Here is a 24080-nt window from a genome sequence, read left to right on the forward strand (position 1 = left end):
CACCTCTAGGCATCTAACACTGAGAATCAGAAGGGAAAAACTGGTGGGAAGGGAGCTATTTGGTATACATGCTGAAGCCCCTGGGTCTCTGCTCCTGCCACCAACACACACACAGCAGTCATTCTTCTCCCTCCTGAACAGGCGTTTAATAGTCTTATTTCAGTTGGAAGCAGTAGTTGGAGAATAATTTATAGGAACAACAGACAGAGCCCCCCCCCAAGAAAAAGAAAAACTGAAACACCAAAAACCCCCACACAACTTAAAGTGCTTCAGGCTGCAAACGTAAACATGAGGGCAAGGGGAGGCCACATAGCTGGCTCCCCTGACCCGAGACAGGAGGGTCATGTCATTGTCAGGTCCCTTTTCCATCACCACCCTCTGATCTCAGCCCTGCGGGTGGAAAGGAGGGAGGGAATGTCAGAGGCGGGAAGACAACTTAAGAGGAATGAGGAAAACACTTTGTAAACTTAGAACCAGGGTACAAGGCGAGGGGCAGGGGAGCTCCCGGAGCCCTTGCCCTGGCCGAGGGGAGGGGCCAGCCCCCCCAGGAAGTCGGGGAAATACTGTTGGCGCCCCCCTGCAGCCATCCCCGCCCATTTCACAGCTTCTTCCCTGGTCCCTCATCAGCAGACACAGGCAGGCAGCCCTGAGGGCCTCTAAGGAGCTGGGAGGCATCCCCAGGAGGCCCAGCCTGGAGGGCGCACCCCCTTGGGGGCTGTCCATTTCCGGAAGTGCAGGAGGGAGGCAGCTACTTGACGGGCTCCACCACCAGGACCTTGCACTCGCGCTTGGCGATCTTGTCCAGAGAGAGCACAGCCTTGTCCGGGGGCAGGTAGAGGGGGCGGCCAACAGGGGAGGCCACGGGGGGCGTGATGGCCCTGCGCTCCATCACGCTGCCGGACCTGGGGGAAGGCAGAGGCTGCGGGCTCCGGTCGGACCCCAGGACCCCTTCCCGCGCCCTCGCCAATCCTGGCCTCTACCAAGCCCCCTGGCACCCCTCCTGCGGTTCTGTACCTCATGAGGTGGCTGCGGGAGGGCTGCTGGTGGGAGAAGGACTGAGATCGGCCCAGGCTCGCCTGGTGTCTCTCGACCAGGTCCCGGACAGCGGGGCTGCTGGGGCTGCTCTTGCGAGAGAGGGGCCGGGCTTCGGGCGGAGGGTGGGACACACTGGCCGTGAACTGCAGCTTCAGTTTCATGTGCTGGCTCAGCTGGGGTGGGAGACGCAGATCAGCCGTCTGACTGGTCCTCCCTTCAGGTCATCTTCCCGGCTTGCCAGGCCCAAGTCAGATCTAAATGCCCCCTTCCCTCTGCTTGGCTTTGTGGCACCACTCATTGTACTTCAGCTACAGAAGCTGGTGACCCAGGCGCCTCCCACCTGACCCTCTGCCTCACCCAGCCCACCTCAAAGAGCCCCGTCCTCAGAGCCTGGAAGGCCACACTGAAGGTGAGCGCGCTGCCCTTTCGGGAAAAGCCGAGGTTGTTGAGGGGCGTGTGGCAGACAACGGAGTCCAGGGCTGCCTGCATGGCCCGGCGCTCCTCTTCACACAGCTGCTTTCCTGGCGAGCAGAGACAGGGGCCGGGGACACATCTGTATGCTGTTGCTCAGTTCGCATAGTCTCATTTGATCCTCAGAGCCACTCTGTGAGGTGAACTGAGTATATGCTATTGGTCGCTGAATTTTAGAAATAACAATAGCTAATGCTTTGTATTGAGATCCATTCTAACCACTTCACGTACATTAACTCATTAAGTTGCCGTCACAGCCCCATGAAGTATTATTGTCTCAGTTTAAAGATGAGAATCTTTAAAATGAGATGAGACTCTGAGGCTCAGAGAGGTTAAGTAACCTACCAAACATCACACAGCTATTAAATGGGAGAAGTAAAAGTCAAACATACCAGGGAGTCCAGCCCCAATGTCAATGACCTTAAAATCACTCTGCCCTGTGGCCTCTCTAAACTCACCACTGTGACACTGTGGACACCACCCAAGAACAAGAGCCGAAGCAGCCTATGTACAAGTCCCCGTACCTTCATGACTTCTTCCTTTTCCCTCCTCTCCTTGGGACCAGGTCCTAGCCTGGCAGCCACTTACCAGCCTGAGCATGCTCTGGGGTCCACACGAGCCTCACAGCAAGGAAGTCTTGGAGATTATTGAGCAGCGTGTAGGTGACAGTGAAACGCTCGTAAGTCCGAACAGGGGACTCACAAGAAGCAGTCATCACAAAGCACGGGCGGTCCAGGCGGATGCTGGGCAAGCTAGAAGCAGTGAGAGAGAGGGAAGCGGGATGTGTATGTTTCCAAACAAAGGTGAACAGGATGGTGCCGAGTGGGGGATGTCCCATTAACTCACCGGTAGTGGGTATAGATGCTCTGGGTAAAGGGCAGTTTCGGGGTGGACCACTGAACCACAGCAATCAGGGGTACTTCCAGGCCCTGCCAGAGGGACACAGGGAGATGTCATGTCTCAGAAGTCTCCTCTCTTCTTAGCCCCTTGGCTTTTCCCTCCTACGGCGTTTTCTCAGCCTTCCTCCTTGAACCCATCAGTCCCTTATACTCACCTCTTTGGCCCCTGGAGGGGGTTGCTCACCCCCTCTCAGCTGAAACAGGAAGTTGTGTTCCTCCAGCGCACTAAGCGGGCAGGGGAAGCAGCCAGAGGTACCAGGGAGCCGGCAGAAGGAACCCATGGAGACTTCCCCAGATTGGTGACTAGTTCAGAAGAAAGGGGTCAGAGCTCGATCTGTCCACACCAGGGCTCTCCGCCCTGCCTCATCCCCACCACCTCGTGGCCCTCCCCCTTCCAGGACCTCACCAGACATTGTCCACCAGCAGCACAGAGCCATCGGGCATGACAGGTAGATAACTGGCATTGAAGTTTGGGAGAATGCGGATATCCCAGATGGAAATTTCCTCCTGGGAGGAGCTGTTCAGCACTGTAGAAGGCAACCAGCTCAGCTCAGAGGGTCTGGACCCATCGGACCCCACCTTTTCCTCCTTAAAGTGGACACCCCCCCCTCCACCGGCCAGAGTGACTGTTACCCAGTCGGTGCCCTGGCTGCTACCCAAGACTTGAGCCACCAATCTGCTTACCCTTGAGCACAGTCAAGTGTTTTCCAGCCACAGTGAACTGGCGGCATTTCAGAACCGGAGGGGGCAGCAGAGTCAGCAGGGTGCTCACTGCAGGAGAGGGCGGAGGCAAGGGATGGCGGACTGGGCCCACCTCACCTCCATCCCACAGTTCTAATCTTCCTCTTCTCCCGGGATTGGGCACTTGCCAGTAGCTCCCCTCCACTGTCCCCCAAATTCCAGGCTCCCACATTTCCTCTCTGCACTCTCCTCCCCACCTTGGGCCTTGAAAGCGCTCTGCTCGCCCCGGAAGGTCTCCCCAGGAGATCGGGTCTGCAGCAGGCGCAGGTAGCCTTGATCTCTGACCTCTGGTGCCTCAACCTCCCGCTTCCACACGGTCACTACAATCTGAGCACAGGGGACACAGGACCACAGTCGAGAGGAGAGACACAGGCCAGTTGTCTGAAATAAGGAAACAGCTCTACCCCTTGCCAGTATTACCTTGGCCTTAGGTGTCCCTGGGGGCAGTCTGTCCAGTGAAACGGTGAGTGGGAAGATGACCTCATCTGTGGACACAATTGGTTCCTCCACAGGCAGCTGGGTGGTGAAAGAGGTGAAGAGGTCAGGAGAGTCAGAGGCAGCCCGCGGCGCCAGCGTCCCCTTTAAGATCTGCCCGGTACGTGGTTCTTGCCCTCCCCTCTCCTCATCCGTCATCCGCTTCCCGCTACGGGCTTCCCTCTCCCCTCCGGGTCTTTGGAGCCCAGCACACCGCCCCTCCACCCTGTGCCGTGTCACCCCGAGCTCCTCACCGTGGTCGCTCCCCCTGAGGTAGCAGGGCCCGGGCCATGGGTGAGGAGGGGGCTGCAGCCTCGAAACAACCCCCCACCGCCGGGATCCCCGCCCCCCGGGGGTTCGGGATCCTGATCTCCGGAGCCGCCGCCCCCAGGAGCCCCGCCTCCGGCGCTGACTGAGGCCAGGGCGGCCAGGGCGGTCGCCAGTTCTGCCCAGGCCCCTCGGGAGCCCAAGCCCGGGCCGCCCCCAGCGCCGGACCCCGCGCCGCCCCGGCAGCGCAGCACCAGCAGGAAGCGGACAGTCTCCCCCAGGTAGAGGTGGTTGCGCCGGGGCAGCGCCCGGTACCGGCCCGGGTCGCCAGCCAGCTCGGCGCGGGGCGGCAGCGGCACGGCGGGGAAGTACATCGAGTAGTCGCACTGGGACTCCATGGGCGGCGAGGACAGCGCGGGCCAGGGGCGAGGTGGGGCCGGAGGAGGGCGAGGGGGCCGACGGGGTGGGCCCGGGGAGCCCCGACCCCCGACGGGTGCTGCGCGCGGCCGGGCCGGCCGGAGAAACCGACCGGGACCGGGAACCGGGACAACGAACCCGGAACCGACACCCCGCGGGGGCCGGAACCGGGGTGCAAGGCCGAATGACTGGCGAGAAACCGGAAGCGGAAGGGAAGGGGCGTGGCCTCCGAGGCCCCGGAATTTGTGGGTGACCGGACCGTGAAGGAGAGGGGCGGGGTGCGGCTGGGGTTAGGCTGCGGGAGGAAGGGTTTAGGAGATACTGCAGACAGACTTCTTAAAGAAGAACTGCTAGGAGTTCCCTTTGTGGCTCAGGAGAAACAAACCCGACTATATCCATGAGGATGCGGTTTCCATCCCTGGGCCCGCTCAGTGGGTTAAGGATGTGGCTTTGCCAGCTGCGGTGTATTGGGATCTGGCATTGCTGTGGCTGTGGTGTAGGCCGGCAGCTGCAGCTCCAATTCGACCCCTAGCTGGGGAACTTCCACATGCTGCACCTGCGGCCCTAACCCCCCCCCCAAAAAATGTTAAAAGAACCCCCTCCTATCCCGTTTCTCTTAGGAAGATGCTCCATCCCCTTCCCTTTCCACCCTACATAGAGCAGGTCGAAGTTCCAAATTATTTATTCATTCAACAAACATTTCATGGTGAAATGAGCATAGCCCAGTAACAAATATTTCATATAGAAATGGACTCATTATTCCAGTCCTTTGGGTTCCAAGCTTTCTCTGACATACTCCAAGGTTTGCTCCTCCAGGGCACCTCTGAGAGTGCTACTTGGAACTGCAGTGTGTGGGGGTCGCGCTGGAAAGAGGAAGGGGCCAAAAGGGGGAGGGAGGAGGTTACTGGTAGGACTGGGATTCCTCTGCACAGGCAGTAGGTCATGGAGCCCACTCCATGCAAAGTTCCACTGGTCCTCTAGGGAGCAGATATGCTTTCTGAGGGAAACAAGGCATTTGACTGCCCCACACTCATCACATGTGCCCTGTGGCTTAGCGGCTCTTCAGCTTAAGATGTAGTGGTCTGATGCCTAGGGAGAGGATAGCCTTGAATTTTTAAGGGGCAGAGAGACTGTTGGGGGAAACTGCTTGGCATCCAGCTTGTCCTTGTACTGTAGCTCAGGGGTAGCCAGGCGCTCACACTCTTCCTGGTCCTGGAGGCTCAGTCCACTCCGAAGCACATAGCCCAGAACCTTTCCTGACCCAAACTGGAAAGGGCGGAACCGCCGGTCTGTGATGTATTTGGGGTCTAAAGCCTCACCCCCCACAAGACAATGTTTAGCCAGGGCCTCTCGGCGAGCCCGGAGCTCCGCCACAGCACTGTCCAGCCGGCTCTGGCCATATTGCTTTATCCGTTCCCACAGACTGTGGTTGAAGTGGACATAGAGAGCCCAGTCTAGATTGTTCCAGGCCCGGGCCCGTGCAGTCAGCTGCTTGTCCTCAGCAGTTAGCCCATCGTCACTGACAGCACTTCCACTCTGCCTGCCTCCAGCCTGGGCGTTGTGCATGAAGCCCACCACGTCATCTAGCCCCCAGCACAGGGCATCTGCCAGCAGGACCAGTGACTCATCGAAGTACTCGGCCACCAAGACCAAGTCAAAGACAGAGTCCAGCCAGGCCAGACTCCACTGGATGAAGGATGAAGATCCCAAATCTGAAGAAGCAGGGCTGGATGTCCTACTGTGACCGTCAGCAAGGGTGGGAACAGGATGGAAGAGAGCGTTAGGATCCAGGGTGTGGGCTGGAGGGCCAGCACCAGAAGGCAAGACACGCAGCTGTGGGGCCTTGGGGTCTCTGGGGGGGCGAGGATTCCCTGTTTTGGTCCTCATCTCTGGAGGGAAGGGGAGGCCAAAGTCAAACCATAGCAAGTTGCGCGCATAGTGGTCTCCACGGGCCCCTGGCCGGTAGAAGGCTCGAGGATTGGCCAGGAAGGCAGCCAAGGAGGGTGCTTTGCGGAAAGCCGACGAGGTGGATTTATAGTAGGAGAAGGCAGAGCGGGTCAGAGCTGCTGGGTCTCGAACAATGGAAAAGAAGAAGCTGTCAGAAGGCATGACCTGAAGTACCTGCAGAGGAGAGAAAACAGACTTAGGGAGAGAGAACTAAGAGCAAACCCAGTGCCCGCTGAACCCCCAGCCTCTTCCAGCCTCCTTCTGACAGCTCTGCTGGGAACCTCTCAGCTTCCTTCACTAGCTGCACAGATCTTGGGTAGGGCATTTGACATCTCTGAGACTCAGTTTGCTCATCTGCAAAAGGGGAGCCATCCTACCTTCCTTGCAGAGGTATGTGATTGCAGAGATTACATGAGGTAAGGACGTGAAGGAGCCTGGAATGTGGGAAGCTCCTGGAGAACATTAATTTCCTTGGGCCTTTCTGTCTGCCTTGGTCAGTAAAACCTCTGGGAATTAAACTCTGTGTTCAGTTCGCCAATGAAAACCTATTAAGTGCCTACCCTGGGACTCTTGGTCACAGCTCCAAGAAAGGAATCGGCCTCAGGCCTCCTCAGGGGGATCATGGGCAGCCAATAGGGAGGAGAGGGGACAACCAATGCTGTCTCGGGGGCAGGCCAAGCCCAGGATGGCCGAAAGATGGGTCACTTGGGGGGTTCCTTCCCATCTTGGAGAGCAAGAGACACCCCTGGAATGGATGTTGGGGAGCCATGGCCACTTGGTTGGGTGCCGCTCTGAGGCCTGGGACATGTGATCCCACTTCTGGGCAAGAGGGAAGGAGGGAATTGGGCTGAGCCGCACCCTAACATGTTCCTGCAGGCAGGTCCACATCAGAACCCAGCTCTGGGGCTCCCTAAAGAGTTTCTGCCTCGGAAGGTCACAGCTGTCATTGAACCTGACTTCCTGACAAGTCCTCCAATCCGCTCTGCAGATGTGGGCATGGCCGCAGGGCAGAATCCACAAACTGTGTGTCTCTTTGAAGGCATAGGGGAGCGGTGCAGAGAACAGGCTGTGGCATCAGCTGGACCTGGAATAAACTCCCAATTCAGCCATTTACCAATGGTGTACCTTTGAGCAGGTCATTGAACTTCTCAGAGCCTTCATTCCTCCATCCGTAAGTCTGGGTTAACACTTACCTTGAAGAATGTGGAAGAGCAGGGAACGTGGGAGATGTTCAGTGAATGGTGGTACCAATGAAGGACATGATCGTAAACTCCAGAGAAACCTGCATCGGTGATCGCTAGCCTCGCCTCACCCCCAACAGTGCCCCTCGCTGCCAATTCAATCATATTCATGGGGCTCAGCTGCTTTCTCCAGCTTCAACAGGACTGTCTTTGCAGCCACCGCTGGAGCTCTACCACCTAAACACACACACACACACACACACACACACACACACACGTCTCACCACCACATCTTTGAGATATTCTGCTCTAAGACTGCCTAATACTTTCCTTCCTACAAAGTCATGTTCCCTCTTTCCTGTAAAACTCACCACTCCAGAAAGCCCCACTTGTTTTGATGAATATCCTCTCCACAGTTCCAGATACAAACATACACACACACACACACACACACACACACACACACATACATCGCAGGTGCTTTGACCTTGGAGCAGCTGGGCCTGGGTTCAAATCCCAGCTCTGTCACTTTCTGTTCACAGAGGCCAGTCACAGCCTCTCTGAGATTTGCTCTCCTCATCTGTGTCGCGGAGACTTATAATGCCCTCCAGGCAAGGTGGTGGTGCGATGACTACCCAGCACACACGACGTTTTCCATGAAAGTCCCCTCCTTCCCTGTGTTTTCATCTGCACATGGATTTTCTTCCTCCAGGAGCTCTCAGGCTCCCATGTGTGTGGAGGACATGAGAGTGGGTGCACTCATCTCCCCTGTTAGAACTGAGGCTCTCCACTGGGACTGGGCTAGGGCTTGGCATATAGCTGACCTCAAAATCTGGCAGACATGGTGAGGGGAGTGAGATGAAGACTGGTCAGAGGGCAGTGACTGAGCAGGGGCCCTGTTAGTCTCAGTGGAAGGCACCAGGAGGGGGGCACCTGGAGGCAGAGTTTCAGGGGGGTGGGATCAGGGTTGGTGGGGCACTGATGATAGATTGGTCCAGGAAAGATACTGGAGTAAACTCTAGGTGGGAGAGGGCAGAACTTCAGCTGCCAGAAAACTAAGCAAGAGACACCAGAAGAGAGGGGAACAGGATTCTCACCTTTGTGGCACCCACACCCAACTCTTGGGGAGGAGGTTGCCTGGGGAGTCCCCAGGCCTGGGCCTCCTCCCCTGGTGGTCTTGGCCATGCAGCCCAGAGCCCATTTCTCCCCAGTCCCACCCACCCCATCTCCACCCCTCACCTCTTTCAGGTTGAACCTCATGTGATGACAGAGGATGTGGAAGGGGGGCTGGGTGCCTCCACCCTGAGGGCGGTAGCCTTTGACCCGAGAGGCCTCGAAAAGTCTTGGGTAGCCAAACTGGTAGCGGGCAGGGAGGGCGAAGCGCAGCCCGTGCCGGTCCCCGTAGCGATGCAGCAGGCTCAGCACAGAGCTGCTCCCGGATTTATGAGTCTTGAGGAACACGAGTCGCTGTCGTGGTGAGCAGGACGGAAGAGCTAGTCCCGGGGATGGAGCCCAGGACTGTCGGAGCTGCAGCCCGGGGAGCCTGGGAAGAGACAGGAGGGGAAGTGTCCTGTCCCTCGGCAACAGGTGCATGGGTGTCTGTGCAGTAAGGACAGAGGACGTGAAGCATCCTCTGAGTCCCCAAGGGTCGCAGCCCCAGGTGGATGGGGAGGAGCACGTGGGGAGGGGGGCATCTGCAGGGGCATTAAGACAAGATGAGAACTCACCTCCTCTGGAAGGGACCCCCCCAGAACTGGAGGGCAAATCCGATGGTCATGAAGACTCCCAGAGCCACCCCCAGGCTCCGAGGCCCCCAGAGGCGCATGGTCCTGGTAGGAGACAGATGGCCCATGTGGCACCGGGAAGGGTGATGCTATTGAGGGACAGGGACAGGCACAGAAGCAGAGGCAGCTTGAGACAGCCGTGCGGACGCAGAAGGCGCCGGTTCGAGGCCGGGGGGTCATTCCCCAGATCTGCTCGCAGCCCCGGTTGAGTCTGCCCCCTGAGTTAGCAGATTTTTGCCTCTGTCAGCGTCTAGAAGGGAAATGAGGGGGAAGAAGGGGAGTCTAAGGAGAGGGTAGAGCTAGCTCTCCTGCTGCTACTGCAGCTGAAACTTCATTTCGGGTGGGAGGGGCAGCGGGGCAGGGTGTGTGGAGGGGTGCCTCTCTACCCTCAGGTCTTCTAGGTGTCCCGCAACTGCTCCTCTAGGTGCCATCAGCCTCCAGCGCCCACCGACAGTTTCTCCTGGGCATCGGGGATTTGGAAGAAAAGGGGAAAGTTCAGCCCAGTCGGCTCATACCAGTCCCCCGGCCGCCTCCTCAGCCCCCGTCTGTGATAAGCTGGGATGAAGAGCCCCATTCTGAGGCTGAGAGCGGGAGCCATGAGGAGGGAATGAGGGCCCGACAAGACACCGGCTTAGGAACCCGGCGAGGTGAGACTGCTGGAGCGACTTTGTAAAGAGTAAGAGTCGACCATCTCGGCCAAGCTCAGACATCCTCTCTCTCTCAGCGCTCGGCAGACCCCAGTCTGTGAGAGGGGTGGGGGCTGGTGGTGTAGGGTTGCTTATGAAGCCCAGATCCCGGACCCACTCCCGTTCCCATTTCCCACCCCCATCAGTGCACCCAGAGGGGATTGAGCGGGTGGGGCTGGAGGAGGCGGGGGGAACTCTGCGCCACAAAGATAACTAGAGAAAAACGCGAACGCTGAGCTTTGGAATTCCTTCCCAGGCCCCAGCTTCTCAATCAACCAGGAGCCCAGACTTGACCCGTCAAATTACAGTGCACAGCCACGGGCCACAGCCCCTCCAACAAGCCCCGAGAGCCCTCTTCCAGGACGAGCCCAGAGTGACCCCAGGCGGAGAACCCACACTTGCTACCCAGAGACCCGCCCCCTCTGGCATCATCCCCCAGCCCAGCCCCCAGGACCCAGCCCCGCACTGGACTCCCCTCTATATCCAGATTTCTTCTTATCCTCCCATCCATCTCTGTCTCCTCCCATTACCCCCATTCCAGCCCGCTGTCCCCTCCAGCGTTGGTGACTGCTCAGTCTGTCTCCAGCCCTGGGCTGGCTCCCACCGGGATTCTTTCCCATAAATTCTAGAGATCCTCCCTCCACTGGCCGAGGCCTCAGCTTCACTTGCCCACTCACCAGGCCACCTGAGGAGCAGCAGGGAAATCAGGGTCTTGTCCTCCCGCCTGCCCCAGCCACCGCCCGATTCCTCGCTCGGCTCAACTCTCCCCATAAACTTTCTCGGCGCCCAAGCTCCTCCCCCTCCCTCCCTTTGTCCCGCCAGTCTCTGTAGCTGATTCAGCTTTGATCGCGTCCCTGGGTCTCTCCCTCCCTGCATCTTTCCCTCACTGTCAGGACACTCAGCCTGCCCTTGCAAGACACCATTTCCACCCTCCCTTCACACTCAGGAATCCATTGTACCTTTTCCCTCTGCCTTCTGCAGGACAAAAGACTCATTCAGGCGACCGAAAGAAAGAAGGAGAAAGTTATCAGACAAGAATTGAAAGCAGGATGTGAACAAGGTAACCTGAGGCTGATACGGAGAACAGGGGCCGCCAGGGGCAGTGGTGTGGTCGTATTAATGACGCATCGGCTCCAAAAGAATTTTGCCAGTGCCCACAATTCTCCCCACTTTGCAGATGAAGGTGCTCAGACCCGGAGGGTGGACACCTTGCCCATACTCAATCCCTGGGGAACAGGTTCCAAGAGAGGCAAGAAGTAGGCAGAAAATGAGCTGCCAATCACAGAGGCTTGGGGGCTGAAGGTACCGAAAGTCACACACAGTGTTCAATAAATTAGCAGTTTATTTATGGAATAAACACTGAAGCATGAAATGAGTAAGCTTGTGAAGGATGTGGTGGATGGCAGAGGCCATGAGATGAACTTTTTTTTTTTTTTTTTTGGCATTTAGTTTAAAAAATTGATACTGAAAAAACTCAATAGAACCCAGGTCCATAGAGCCTGACATCCTATTCACACCCACCCTGGTCCCCTGCCCTGCACCCCGTCAGCACCCAGCTTTGTCTGTTTCTGAGACTGGGTGCCCCCACCCATTCCTACTTCCAACTTCCTTCAGACCCACCCCTCCCTCCCTCCTGGTTGCAGCTGACCACCAGCCCAACCACAGAGGCTGGGCTGGAGAGACCACACCTCCTTCCTACATAAATACCCGCAGCCCCTCCTCCCCAGATACTAAATGAAAAAATAAACATTGTGAACACCCTCCCCCAACCCACCAATGGAAATCTGGATTTGGGGCCCCAGCCATTCACCCAAAAAGTCCTTCTTCTAGCCTCTCTGCAGCCCCCTTCGACTCCTCCCCAGACTCTCTCCAGGGGGGGAGGAGGGGAAGGGCCATGAACCCTTCTGATGCCAGGGCACCCCTCCCCTGTTATCGAGGTCCAAGCAGGGCGAGGGCTGAGAGGAAGAGAATGAGGAGAGGTTGGGCATGAAAACCAATAGATGTCCCTCCAGTCCTGTTCCTGTCCTGGTTGTGGCGGATAAGGACATCGCCTCCTTTACCCCCAGCACTATCCCTTCGAGGAGGGCGAAGAGGCCGGCCTGGGGGGGCCGCAGCTGCTGCCCCAGCCATCCAGTCATCTGCATAGTGCTGTCCCTCTCCGGAGCCGCTAGCGTCCTCTGCAGGGTGGAGGAAGATCAGAAGAAGACAGGGATGGGAAAGAGAGGTAGCAGGAGATGGGGAGAGAGAAAGAAATGCAGGCAAGGAGGAAAAGAACTCGTGATAAAATCAGTGAAGGAGGGGAGCAGGCAGGTTGGGAGGAGGGAGAAAGTGAGTGGCAGGAAGGCAAGGAGTGAGAGATCAGACATGGGAATAGGCAAAGAAAACAAGAGACAGGAAGAGACGATGAGACAGAGACAGAAAAGAGAGACAGATGGGGAGAGAGGATAAACAGAAAAAGACAGAGAAAACAGACACAGAAGCAGCAGCGAGCAGACGGGAAGGGGTGGGGAGGAGAGACAGAGACAGTGGGAGAAAAGAAAAAAATGTAAATGCCTTGCTTTTCTCTGGCAAACTCTACCCCTACCCCACTTCCCCACCGCCCCGGATCGCCGCCCTCCCCAGTCTCTCACAGCCCATTGCCCACTCTCAGGAGCTTCCGTCCAGTTCTGTAAGAATGTTTGGTGTCTTCCCGCGCATTGGTCTTCTACGCCCCTTCCTTTGAGATAAGCGTTGCGTACGAGCGTGTAAATTGAGTGAGTGAATGAATGAACGGTAACTGAGATGCCAGGGGAGGAGCTACAGAAGGCAGGGGGCGGGGTTACGATTTGGCCGGAGTCCAATCATGGGCAGCTGGGAGGAGCGAGGCCCTCGCTCCGCCCCCGGGTCTCACCCCAGTCCTCCTGCTCCAAGTCGCGTCCTTGGGCGGCCGCCTTCATCCTGGTCGTGGCTGCGCGCAGCTTCAGCCGCCGCCTCCGCGTCTGAAGGTCGGGGCTCGAGGCTTCCGCATCCAGCTCTGGGTTGTCGAGGTGCTGAGCTTGGGAGCCCCCAACCACGGGTGACAAGTACCTGCGAGCAGAGCAGCCCCAAAGCCTCCCGCCCCGCCCCCGGGGTTGCCCGCCCGCCCGCCGCCGCCGCTGCCACTGCCGCCCCGCTCTCACCGGCCCTGCCCAGCTCCGGTCCAGCAGGGCGCCGCCTCCTGCGAGAGGTCCGCCGCCATGCGGGGGTCCCCGCACACCGCCAGGGGCAGCCCGGCCCAGAAGCCTCTCACTCGGCTCAGCCGCTCGCGGAGCTCCCACACCTGGACGCAAAGAGAGAGCCGGGTGGAGCTGGAGCGCGCGCCCCCCGCCGCGCCCGCGCCCGCGCCCGCGCCCCCGCCACGCCCGCCCCCTACTCACCAGCTGGGGCAGGCTGGAGCCCGCAGCGGTTGCCGGCCGCTCCTCCGCCGCCGCCGCCGACCAGAGCCGGCTCACCTCTTCCCGCGGGGCCGGGGCTCGGCGGGCGCGGGCCGGCGTGGGTTGGGGGCTCCCACACTCCTGGAACACCTGCGGCATCGGGAAGAGATCCCCGACCCCCCACAAACAGTCATCCCGTGGACAAACCCACACTCCAGTCGCCTGCAACACCCCAGTTTATTCGGAGACCCTACGGTGTCTCCCTGACACCCCACTTTCCCCCGACTCTTCTCTCTCCTGTCCTCCCTCCAAACCCCTCCCTTCTCCTGGCCCCTGTACCTGGGCTGACACCCCCACACTGTTTTCCTGCAGGTGCATCAAACCCTCTGAGATCTTCGCCCCGAGGGACTGGGCTGCTAACTCAAAGGAAAAGGGGCCCTGGATCTTCTCAGCCAGGAACAGGAGACCATCTTGAAAGAGAGGAAGAGAGAAAAGGTGAAATGAAGGGACATTCACTTCTGAGATTCTCACTGAACTGGGAAGTTCCCACAGATCTGGCCCGGAGGGAAGCAGCAAGTCTTAGATGGGGGCAACTCACGGGAGAAGAGCCCCGTCCTCTCCCCTCAGTGCTGCTTAAAACTCCCTCCCCAGTCCACACTGTCCACCCCCACGCAGACAGCCCCCTCCCAGGCTTTCCTGAATCCCCTCACCCAGGTAGGGCCCCCAGTCAGGATCCAATCCCTGGCTGCCGATACAGCCATGGGCCACGTTGAGGCAGAAGCCCCGGCAGGGTGGCAGCGAGGGGACCCCCCGGCAAAGGGGGCAACCTGTCAGACGCATCACAGCCCGCCTGCAGCCTTCGGACATCGGCATCTGGGAGCAGAGAGCAGGGCTGTGTCATCCACAGACACCGTGGCTACCTTCAGCCAAGCCTGGTGCCGGGCACGGAGAGAAACCAAACCTCCCACCCCACCTTTCCCAAGTTCTGCATGTGAACATCTAGAGCTGGGCGTGAACATCTAGAATTGATGACCCCATGTGGCATCAGGAGTGATCCCAAGGCTGCCACAGATCTGAGGAGGGAGCTTCCTAAGGGCCAGGGTGCAGACACTGCTTCTTGGGAAAGATGGAACTAGAAGGGTGGTGGGGGTGAGGGTGGGGGTCTGAGAAAAGGTTCAAGGAAAAGAGTGAGCCCATCCTGGTTGCGGAGAAAGGAGACTGACGATGCAGGAGGTAAGGCTGGGAGGTTAGAGAAGAATGGGCAGTTGAGACAGGGCCTTAAAGGCCAGGCCAGGAATCTGGCCTCCAGTAGCAGAGAAAAGGGAGCCACTGAGGGGTCCTGGGGAAAACCAGGAGGGCCAGTACTCCAATCTCAGAGATGCTGGGAGCAGGTCCCCAGCGTATGGCAGGGGTAAGAGTCATCAGAGGGTCAGAGGTGGGAGGAGGTCAAGGGTCATAGCACAAGGGAGACGCTAGCCTTCCTGTTTTACTTGGGGATGCCAGGGCCTTGAGGCTGATATGGGAAGGCCCAGGCCCTCCCTCTCCTGCCAGTTGGCACCTGACTCTTCCACATGGGGCCTCTCCTACTTCTTCCTCTCCCTCCCTGGGCCCTGCCCCCTCTAACCTTAAGTGTTTCGCTGACCACATCTCTTCCAGTCTCCAGGCCCTGGACAAAGGCCCGGGCAGCCACCAGGGCTCGGGTTATCTGGGGAAGAGGAAAGAAGGTGAGAAAAAGCACAGCATTGTCGAGGGTCCGTCAACACTGGGGCCAAGAGACTGCACCAAGGGGATGAGCACTTAGGGGTGAGGTTTGTTGGGTTATCTTGGGATTCTTAGGAATGTCAAGTGGCAGAGGGAGGCAGGTTCGAGAGGCTCAAAGCAATCCTAGTCTAGAAGGATCAAGAGAAACTGGGCTTGGGAAGAGGTGGAGGGATTATGTTTTACAGGGCTTGGAGTCAGAGAGACTTGTATCGGAACAAATTCTGAACTTGATGCTGGGAGACCTGGCTATGAAATACAGCTCTGCCACTTATTGGCTGTGAAGCCTTAACCTCTGGGAGGTTCAGTTTTCTCGTCTGTAAAATAGGAATGCTAATATCTACCTTGTCAAGTTATGATTTCAATTAAATGAGATACTATAAGTGAAGTCCTTCTCAAATATTGTGTCTAGTTCTCAGTTGAACCAGAGGAAGTCAAGATCTTAGGGATTAGGGAGGAGGTGGCAGAAAGGGGGGGGGGCAAGAGCAGGTAAGTGGATCAGTGACTTGTGTGAAACTAGGACACAGAATGGCAGGGGGGTTGAGAGGGGCATTCAATTAAAGCAGACCAAGGAGCACTGGGTTAGGCTGAGGTGACAGGGACTCAAGGTGGGGGTCACCTTGCCATGCAGGGATAAGGGGTGACTGGGTTAGAGGTGAGTGCACAGTTCAGAGGTCACTACATCAGAGGTAGCTGAAGCTCAGGCCTTGGGGCCCCTCACCTGCAGGCGGAGGCGGCGGGGTGAGTCCCCGAAAGGCTTCAGAGAGTCATCAGCAGAGGAGGCCAGGCGTGTGAGGCAGAACAGGTAGTCGGGGGAGAAGGTGTACTGTGGGTGTAGCAGGGGGAACATTTTCTCCAGGAGCTGAGCCCAGAAATCCACCAAGGCATCATCTAACCCCTCACCGGACCTCTCATAGTAGTCCCGTAGCCGAGAGAACAGGCCACTGAATAAGAGGGTGTGCTGGGCATACAGGCGGCCGAAGGAGCGGTGGAAGAGCAGGGACAGGGAGTGCTCAGCTGATGAGAGCATCTCCCGAAAAACATCTGTGGCAAGTGCAGAGAAAGGGATGAGAGGTGGGGTGAGAGAAGGAAGGGAAAGAGAAGTAGCAGAGGCAGGAAAAGATGGGCATGAGGAGAGAAAAAAAAGGCAAGTGAGTTAGAAATTAAGCAACTCTCAGAGTCCTGGGCAGACTGGGGATGGGGCGGGGTGGCAACAGGACCCTGAGAGAGCCTAGAGTGGGGATGTCTGGGCTAAGCCAGGGCCGGAGGGCCTTAGGGATGGAGTAGGGCACGGGGACAGGATGCTTGCTGGAGTCATGAGCACAGAGAGGAGGTGTGATGCCGCGTTTGGGGATGCCAGGTCCTCACCATCAAATTTTCTGTGCCGGGCAGCCAGTGTGTGAACCAAGAAGGAGCCGTTCTCCTCTACCAGGCCTCGGAAGGTGGTCTCAGTCTCCCAGGTCAGCCTCTGCTCTATCTCACTGGAACAGCAGGTGTACTCCTGGGGACAGATCCGGAGGTGCTCACCTGGACAGGGGAGACATGAAAGAACGGCAGGAGGTGATGTGAAATTCCTTCCTTCTGCCTATCTCTGGCAGCCAGTCTTTCTCTTCCACCTGCCTGTTTCTTTTCTATTGTCTGCCACCTCATTCCCACCTGGCCCTACCCCTTCCTTATTGTCACCTCGACCATCGCAGATCCACTGCCATTAGCTTTGGGTTCAAACAGGGATGGGCCGATTTAGTGATTTAGAGGGTCCTCAGGTAGCCTCCCTAACATGGCACACCCCAGCCCTCTAAGGACTTACAGGAGGGCTTCAATGGGAAGAATGGGGTTTGGAGGAGTGGGGTTACTCAGATACGAAAGAATTATCACAGAAGGGACTCAGAAATGCCGGGGGAAATTAGGATGTAAAGAAAGAAACAGGGGTGCTAATTACTAGAAAGGGATTCCTGGGGTGGGGGTGGAGTAGAGAGCTATTATGTGAGGGGTGTAACTGTGATCCTGGTAAAGAAGTTCAGGAGAAGAGACATTATTACTATGAGATGAAAGGTTATTACAGCGGCTACTCTTAAAGGCAAGAGAGTCATGAGATGAGGAGGACCGGCCCCCGCCCTCCTCCCTCGCCCCAATTCTCTAGTCTTCCTCTTTCTCCTCACCTGAGATCAGGGCGGGAGGGAGTAGGCTTAAGCTATATCCCCGGGCCCCCAGGATCTGCCGGGTCTCAATGCAACTCCGGGTGACCTTTGCCTCGATAGCAGGTCCAGGACCAGGACCGGGACACAGAGGCAACAGCAGAAGCAGAAGAGATCGCAGAGCGTACATAACTGCTGCCACCTCGGGACGGCAAAGTGGGTGCTAAGGAGGAAAGAAGAGCCCCTCGAACTCGGGAAGCCGGTTCTCTGCCGCGGGACCGCCCTGTCGGCCAGAGAAAGAGCACGACCTCCGAAAACTGAACACTGGCAGAATAGAGGGACCAGGAGGCATCTGCCGAGACAATGGGAGCTGGGAGCCGGACAGGGGGCGGGAACCGAGGCGGGGGCCCGCCAATAATGGTTAGCAGCCAGCCTCAGGGGCGGGGTGAAGAGAGAAATTAAGCCAATGTACTGGGGAAGCTCAGCATGGGGGTGGGACTTGGCCGGACTGAGGGGGTTGGTGGGGGAGGGGCGTGGCCCTCCTCAGGGGCGTGGCGATCCCGTTCGAAAGGGCGGGGCCTGGTGGAACCCAGCCTATGGCAGTTGAGAAGCCAGATTAAAGGCGCTACTACTAGCCTAGTGTGAACCCCGGCCAGTGGAGAGGGAAATTGGAGGCGGAGGGGCGGGGCCGGGGCCGGGGCCGGGGCGGGGCCTGGACAGGGCTGGGAGGAACCTCAGCCAAACCAGGCGGCCAACGCGCCGCAACCCACGTGACACGGAGGCACGCTAGACAACTTGTGGTCACACGAGGCTGTGGGAGCGGCCTGACTGGAACGTGCTGAGCACGAGCTTGCACACGCTCAAGCCTCGCGACAATTGTCGGCCCTGAGACTAGCCGTTGGGCTCGCGCCTGCGCACAACCCGGCTCGCGCCTTCCCGCGTTTTTCTGGATTCTTCTACCGCAGGAAGGGAAGCGGTGGGCGCCTGTCCAGGACGGAAGGGGACTACAGAGACCCGGGGCACCCGAGGCAGTGGCTTTTCCTCAACGCTGCTCCGCCAGAAGTCGCTGTTCCGGGCTCAGACAGTGAGACTTATCTTTGACCCAAGCGTTCACCCTTTCCGTTAGCACTCTGACTTTGAGAGGGGACCCTCTCTCCTCTGTACCTCAGAGACCAGGAACCCAAAGGGCTGGTGGTCGCTCCTGAGTGGTTAGACGGCTCCTGAACCCCAAGAAAAGTGGCCTGGGGTGGAGCAGAGGTTCCCCCCCCCCCGGCCCCCCTTCTGGAAAAGTGGAGAACGCAGGCTTTCCCTGAGTCCTTCGGCGTTTCCGCTAGGTTCTCAGGGCGCTTCTGGCGCAAAAGCGTTAAGCGCGTCCCACTTGGTCCTTGGGCATCAGGTTCTAACGTTGTAGAAACTCAAGTCTAGGTGCTTTTAGGGTTTTGGTTTTTGTTGCTGTTTTCGTCTATTGTTTGTAACAGGTGAGCTGGTTCCACAGCTGCCCTGGTGCGCGCCTTGCTCCGCGCTTGGAGAGCAGCTCCGAGGCCAAGGTCGGGGGCGGGGGGTGGTTACCTCCCTGAGGCCTCAGGTCAGGGCTCTTTCGCCATCTGGCTTTTGGTGGGTCCCCCGCCCCCCACCCAGTTCCGGAGCACTTCTCTTGGAAAGAAAGGGGTCGTCGGGGCCAGGGCTGGGGACGCGGTGGGTGGACAGGAAGCCTTCCCTCCCTCTCCTCCCAGCTGGACCAGCATGCCCACCCTGCGGTCATCCTCCTCCCGGCCCCAGAGCTCCTCCTCCCCCAGCAGTGAGTCCTCCCCGCTGCAGAGAGCCGTGGGGCCTGGGCCGAGGGGCTTGTCTGCGTCTTCTAGTTCATCTGTCTCCGTGCCCTGTGATGACTGGGACTCGAACCAGGCTTCAAAGGGGTGAGTGGAGTCAGTGAGAGGCCATTGCATTGTCCGCAGCTTTCCCATTGGTCATTTTGCGGCGTGGATAGTAACATGCGTGTGACTGTAAAAAAGATAGGAGATGCTGGGCTGGTTCAGAACAGTGGGGGGGGGGGGGGAACACCAAACTCCTTGACAGTTTCGGAGTTCCCGTCGTGGCGCAGTGGTTAACGAATCCGACTAGGAACCATGAGGTTGCGGGTTCGGTCCCTGCCCTTGCTCAGTGGGTTAAGGATCCGGCGTTGCCGTGAGCTGTGGTGTAGGTTGCAGACGCGGCTCGGATCCCGCGTTGTTGCGGCTCTGGCATAGGCCGGTGGCTACAGCTCCGATTCGACCCCTAGCCTGGGAACCTCCATATGCCGTGGGAGCGGCCCCAAAAAATAGCGAAAAGACAAAAAAAAAAAGAAAGAACAGTGACTCTTCCCCCAGGTCTGCTGGCTGTTTTTTCAGCTGCCCTGCATGTTGGCGGCGTCGAGAATAATCTATCATGTTGTAAAGCCGTCATTCAACTTACCTAACCCTTTCTCGAACACGTTTGTATGTTCAGCACAGGCAGCCTCTGGTGGGGCCAAGAGATGGGGGAAAGGGAATCGAGTTCTTTGTTCCCTGAGAACTAGTATATAGTTTTTATTGGTGGTCTGTAGTTGCTTTATTTGGGAATTTTATAAGTAGGTCCGTATTTGTTATCATATATGATATTTATGATAGCGTACTTTGTGTAAGTTGTAAGTATACTTTGGGTTGGATTTTTTTTCCCCCTCATTCTCTTCCAGGAAAAAATAATCCCATACAAAGTATGATTTACACTCCCCCCCCCCCGCCTTTTTTTAGGGCTGCACCTGCAGCATGTGGAAGTTCCCAGGCAGGAGTTGAGTCAGAGCTACAGCTGCTGGCCTACACCACAGCCACAGCAACGCCAGATCTGTTAACCCACTGAGCGGGGCCAGGATCAAACCTGAATCCTCATGGATACTAGTTGGGTTCGTTTCCACTGAGCCACAGGGGGAACTCCCCCTGGTATTTTTAAAATTGAGTTATAGTTAGTGTGTGATATTATATACGTTTCAGTTGTACAACATAGTGTTTCACAATTTTTACAGTTATACTTAATTATAAAAATAAGCCCTGGTAGTTTTAATTGGTCTTTTCTCAATCATTTCTGTTTCTGTCATTGCTGCTCTTTGGGACCAGGTTGTATCTATGTTAAAACTTAACTCTAATGAGTAAGACATGGTGAATTTGTTTCAAGGGGTGAAATTTAACCCCAGGCACATATTAATCTCCTGTTTGTGTATAAGTGATGCAAGACTTCCTGAGCCATGCTGAGTTTTCTCTTCACAGCAGTGGTCTCCCTGCCTGCTTCCATGAATATCTTTTTTTTTTTTAAACGTGAATATCTTATATTTTGATATTCTTATTCAGGGAGGATATTAGGAAAGGGTTGTCCTTTACCAACTTTAGTTCCTCATTGTTTATCTCAAATGCTTTATTCAAGTGAAGGTTTTCCTTTAAGGCATTGTCCCTGTGACATGGCAACAGTAAGCTCATCTTTTCTTAAAATCTGAGTATATTTTTCTCATGGAGGGGGTGTATGGTTAGAGACAGAGAAATTATAATTCATTTACACTCTTATGTATAGGGACTGGGGCGTTGTATCTAAGCAGAACTACACTTCCTCATAGGGATAGTGAATCTTTGTCATCTGGTGAAGACAGTGACTTTGAAGACAGCTTGAGACGAAATGCGAAGAAGAGAGCAGCAAAACGACCACTCAAGACAACCCCAGTGAGTTGGTTTCTTTTGTTTTCTTTTGTTTTTAAACCTGGTCTGGGAAGCAGCAAAATAAAACCTAGAAGAGGCTTGATAGGTTTGATGAAAAGACAAGACTTAGAGAGTGTTAAGGGACACAAATAGGAAGGAGGCAGATTTTGAAGGGCAAATAAGAGGAGAGGGTGTTAGGATATAGAGGAATGGAAATGGGGCTAAGGGAATTTTAAAATGAGAAGAGGTTAGAAATGATAAAGTTAACAATTTAAAAATCAGTTGTTTCTAAGCAGAGTCAGTAACTCAGAACTCTGCTGTGGAATTGGCAATTTAAGCTTACCTGTGTGCTAATGATGAGACCAAGTGTTAATGCCACTTTCACATTTTAAAAATATTCGTGATCTCTTTGTACTTACTAGGTGGCAAAACATCCAAAGAAGGGATCCCGAATGGTACATGCTCGTGGCCAGAAAGAGTCAGAGCCACCAACCAGTAATCTCTTTGATGCTGTGAAAGCTGCCAAAAGTGACATGCAGGTAAAAAGTGCCTCACCTCTGTTTTTCGATACCATCTCACCACTTGTTGGGTGGAAAGATAAATGTCTACAAACTTGGTTTAATGTAGACATTTTAGTGAACATAATGTATATCAGGGAAGGCAGGTGAGACCACAGTGAATTCTTGGAGTGATGTAAGGGGGCTCTCACATGAGAGGAAGTATTCCTTTCCTAAAAGTATCACAGAACAGGATAGATTTTTGCTTTTGTCGATTAATGGAAGAGGCAAGGAGAGGCATTGGATAATCTAGAGAAGCAGCATAGATTCAGGTGGCAACTTGTTTATCGTTGTCACTTTTTTGCTTCAGTTTGACAATTATACTGAATTCTTTTTTCCTCCCCACATTTCTTTTTCAATAATTGTATTGTAATTCTGTTATCTAAAAATGTGTAAGGGGAGTTCCCGTCGTGGCGCAGTGGTTAACGAATCCGACTAGGAACCATGAGGTTGCGGGTTCGGTCCCTGCGCTTGCTCAGTGGGTTAACGATCCGGCGTTGCCGTGAGCTGTGGTGTAGGTCGCAGACGCGGCTTGGATCCCGCATTGCTGTGGCTCTGGCATAGGCTGGCGACTACAGCTCCGATTCGACCCCTAGCCTGGGAACCTCCATGTGCCGCGGGAGCGGCCCAAGAAATAGCAAAAAGACAATAAAATAAAATAAAAATAAAAATGTGTAAGGCTTATATGTACTTTAAAATTTTTTTAGCCATCACTCAGGTCTCTAGCCCTAGCTTCAGAAATGAGACATTATGGTGTTGCAGAGACCCTGTGTGCCTTCCCTCCACCCTGCTCCCCTAGTCCCCTGACTACCCAGAGATAACCACTAGTATTAGTCAATTTTCTGTCAGTCATTCCCTTGTCTTTTATTATAGTTTTATTGCCAATTTAAACAAATGAATTATTCTTTATAGAATCTCCCGTGACTTATTTCAGTTTGTAATTTACCCATATTGATGTGTAAGGTAGATTTTTGTAGTTTTTAGAAAAGTTTAAAATTTTCAACCACATGGAGATTTTCTGTTTTGTTGTTGTTACTGATTTCTATTTATTGCATGTGGTCAGAAAATACGGTGACTAGCTCTATGACGTAGCATTTAGTCAGTTTCTAAAACTATTGTACGTGTGCTTGAAGAGGATGTGTGTTCTTCATTTGTTGGGTACAGTGTTCTCTTGGGTGAGATTAAAAAGTTAAATGTGATACTACGTTGATATCTCTACAGTTTTGGGGGTAGAGTTTTTGTTTTGTCTGTTTGATATATCAGTTACAGAGGTGTGTTAAAATCTATGAAGGTGACTTTTTCATTTACTCCTTTTGTATTCATACCCATTTTTGCCTTAAATATCTTGAGGCTTTGTTTCCTAGTAAATTGAACCTTTTGTTATGTACTGACACTTCTTTAATCTTCAGATTTTAAGACAAAAATTTATGTTGCTTTATCTACAATAGCTATATTTTTGGTTAGTATTTGCCTTGTATCTTCTTTTGTCCTTACAGTTTCAGTCTTTTGTGCATGCTTGGAGTCTGTGTTTTCTGCATATAGTAAATTTATCTGTGTTATGTTCCTTAATCCATTCTTCCAATCTTTCCTGTAACGAGAGAGCTTAATTCATTTACATTTATTGTCACTACTGCAAATATATACCTACCATTTAATGTGTTTTCACTTTATCTTGCCTTTTCTGTTTCTTTTTCCCTTTGCTTGCTTTCTTTTCGAATTTCTATCTTCCACAATAACCTAAGCACATTTTAATTCCACTTGCACCTTCCAACTTACATGCTGTTTATCGTGGAGTGTTTAGTTCTGTCTTTTCCTCCTCTACCAACAAATATACATCAAAGTTCTAAATGTTTGTTTATACTTACCTACATTTAGTCATTTTCTTTGTCATTTCTTTTCAAATCTCAAATCTTCCACAAAGATTTTTCTTGCTGTCCAAGGTTTATCCTTTAAAATTTCCTTTAGAGTTTACTAACAAAGTCATTTTTTGCTTGTATAAAATCTTTACCCTTGTTCTTAAAAGACTTTTTTGGGTATCAGATTCTAAGATGACTTCTTCGTCTGAGCACATGAAAAGATGATTCCACTGCCTTCTAACGCCCCATATTGCTTCTGAAAGTCGACTATCTTTCTAAGTGCTGTCTAGACAACAATTTGTAATGATGGAGATGTATGTATGACTGCTGTCTGGTACAGTATCCACTAGCCACATGTGGATTTTGAAATGTGGCTGAGGAAATGCATTTTTAATGGTCATTATTTGGTTTAATTTTAATTACCACATATGACTAGGGGCTGATGTACTTGTCCATATCTAACTTGTAAATGTTTTCATTTGTAATATTAAATGCAGACCCTTTGTAAGTGATTTGTTTTTGCTTTGACTGTTTTCAAGACTTTTTTCCTTTTGTGTTCTGATTATTACAAGATGTTTGTAGGTGTACATTTCTTTATTATTTATCGTGCTTGAGATTCATTTAGGTTCCAGGCTCTGAGGATTGGTGCCTTTTGACAACTATGGAAAATTATTTTTAAATATTGTCTCTTTCTCATTTTGTTATCTACTTGTAGAATTTATTTAGACATCATTAGAAGTTCTCACTCTATTCTCCATGTCTTAATAGCTCTTTCATTGTTT

At 54.3% G+C, this 24080-nt stretch overlaps 4 protein-coding genes and 1 long non-coding RNA gene across 7 annotated transcripts in view; 2 read left to right on the plus strand and 3 right to left on the minus strand.

The window, feature by feature from the left end:
- Positions 1 to 176: 176 nt before the first annotated feature.
- Positions 177 to 4467, minus strand: TRAPPC14 (trafficking protein particle complex subunit 14). The gene is made up of 11 exons (XM_047779665.1): positions 3875 to 4467; positions 3567 to 3662; positions 3344 to 3473; positions 3090 to 3176; positions 2812 to 2932; positions 2561 to 2708; positions 2353 to 2435; positions 2095 to 2258; positions 1402 to 1556; positions 1015 to 1208; positions 177 to 902 (listed from the first exon to the last, which is right to left on the minus strand). The coding sequence occupies exons 1-11, from the start codon at positions 4283 to 4285 to the stop codon at positions 749 to 751; spliced, it is 1743 nt and encodes a 580-aa protein (XP_047635621.1). The 5' UTR covers positions 4286 to 4467; the 3' UTR covers positions 177 to 748.
- On the plus strand, positions 3655 to 17444 carry LOC125127107 (uncharacterized). 3 transcript variants are annotated; one of them, XR_007134862.1, is made up of 6 exons: positions 3655 to 3741; positions 5855 to 9863; positions 10159 to 12928; positions 13667 to 15097; positions 16445 to 16612; positions 17314 to 17444. It is a non-coding gene; the product is annotated as an uncharacterized LOC125127107 (long non-coding RNA). The 3 variants fall into 3 exon arrangements; XR_007134861.1 differs by lacking the exon at positions 3655 to 3741 and having other exon boundaries at positions 9779 to 9863; positions 13667 to 13789; positions 14951 to 15097; XR_007134863.1 differs by lacking the exon at positions 3655 to 3741 and having other exon boundaries at positions 9779 to 9863; positions 16449 to 16612.
- On the minus strand, positions 4971 to 9284 carry GAL3ST4 (galactose-3-O-sulfotransferase 4). The gene is made up of 3 exons (XM_047779666.1): positions 9160 to 9284; positions 8672 to 8975; positions 4971 to 6425 (listed from the first exon to the last, which is right to left on the minus strand). Exons 1-3 carry the CDS (start codon positions 9282 to 9284, stop codon positions 5394 to 5396), a joined length of 1461 nt encoding a protein of 486 aa, XP_047635622.1. The 3' UTR covers positions 4971 to 5393.
- Positions 11806 to 17377, minus strand: GPC2 (glypican 2). Its single transcript, XM_047779671.1, has 10 exons — positions 17212 to 17377; positions 16421 to 16579; positions 15774 to 16096; positions 14919 to 14999; positions 14005 to 14167; positions 13634 to 13764; positions 13298 to 13444; positions 13061 to 13200; positions 12793 to 12968; positions 11806 to 12079 (listed from the first exon to the last, which is right to left on the minus strand). The coding sequence occupies exons 1-10, from the start codon at positions 17375 to 17377 to the stop codon at positions 11832 to 11834; spliced, it is 1734 nt and encodes a 577-aa protein (XP_047635627.1). The 3' UTR covers positions 11806 to 11831.
- A 470-nt stretch (positions 17445 to 17914) lies between the features above and the next one.
- Positions 17915 to 24080, plus strand: part of STAG3 (stromal antigen 3) — a 43383-nt gene continuing 37217 nt past the window's right edge. The window contains exons 1-4 of the mRNA XM_047779673.1: positions 17915 to 18271; positions 18921 to 19103; positions 20807 to 20909; positions 21308 to 21424. Of these exons, the coding sequence (XP_047635629.1) occupies positions 18931 to 19103; positions 20807 to 20909; positions 21308 to 21424 (393 nt within the window). The 5' untranslated portion in view covers positions 17915 to 18271; positions 18921 to 18930. The remainder of the gene's footprint in view (positions 18272 to 18920; positions 19104 to 20806; positions 20910 to 21307; positions 21425 to 24080) is intronic.

This window comes from Phacochoerus africanus, chromosome 5 (assembly GCF_016906955.1).
Source record: "Phacochoerus africanus isolate WHEZ1 chromosome 5, ROS_Pafr_v1, whole genome shotgun sequence".
NCBI classification, from domain to species: domain Eukaryota; kingdom Metazoa; phylum Chordata; class Mammalia; order Artiodactyla; family Suidae; genus Phacochoerus; species Phacochoerus africanus.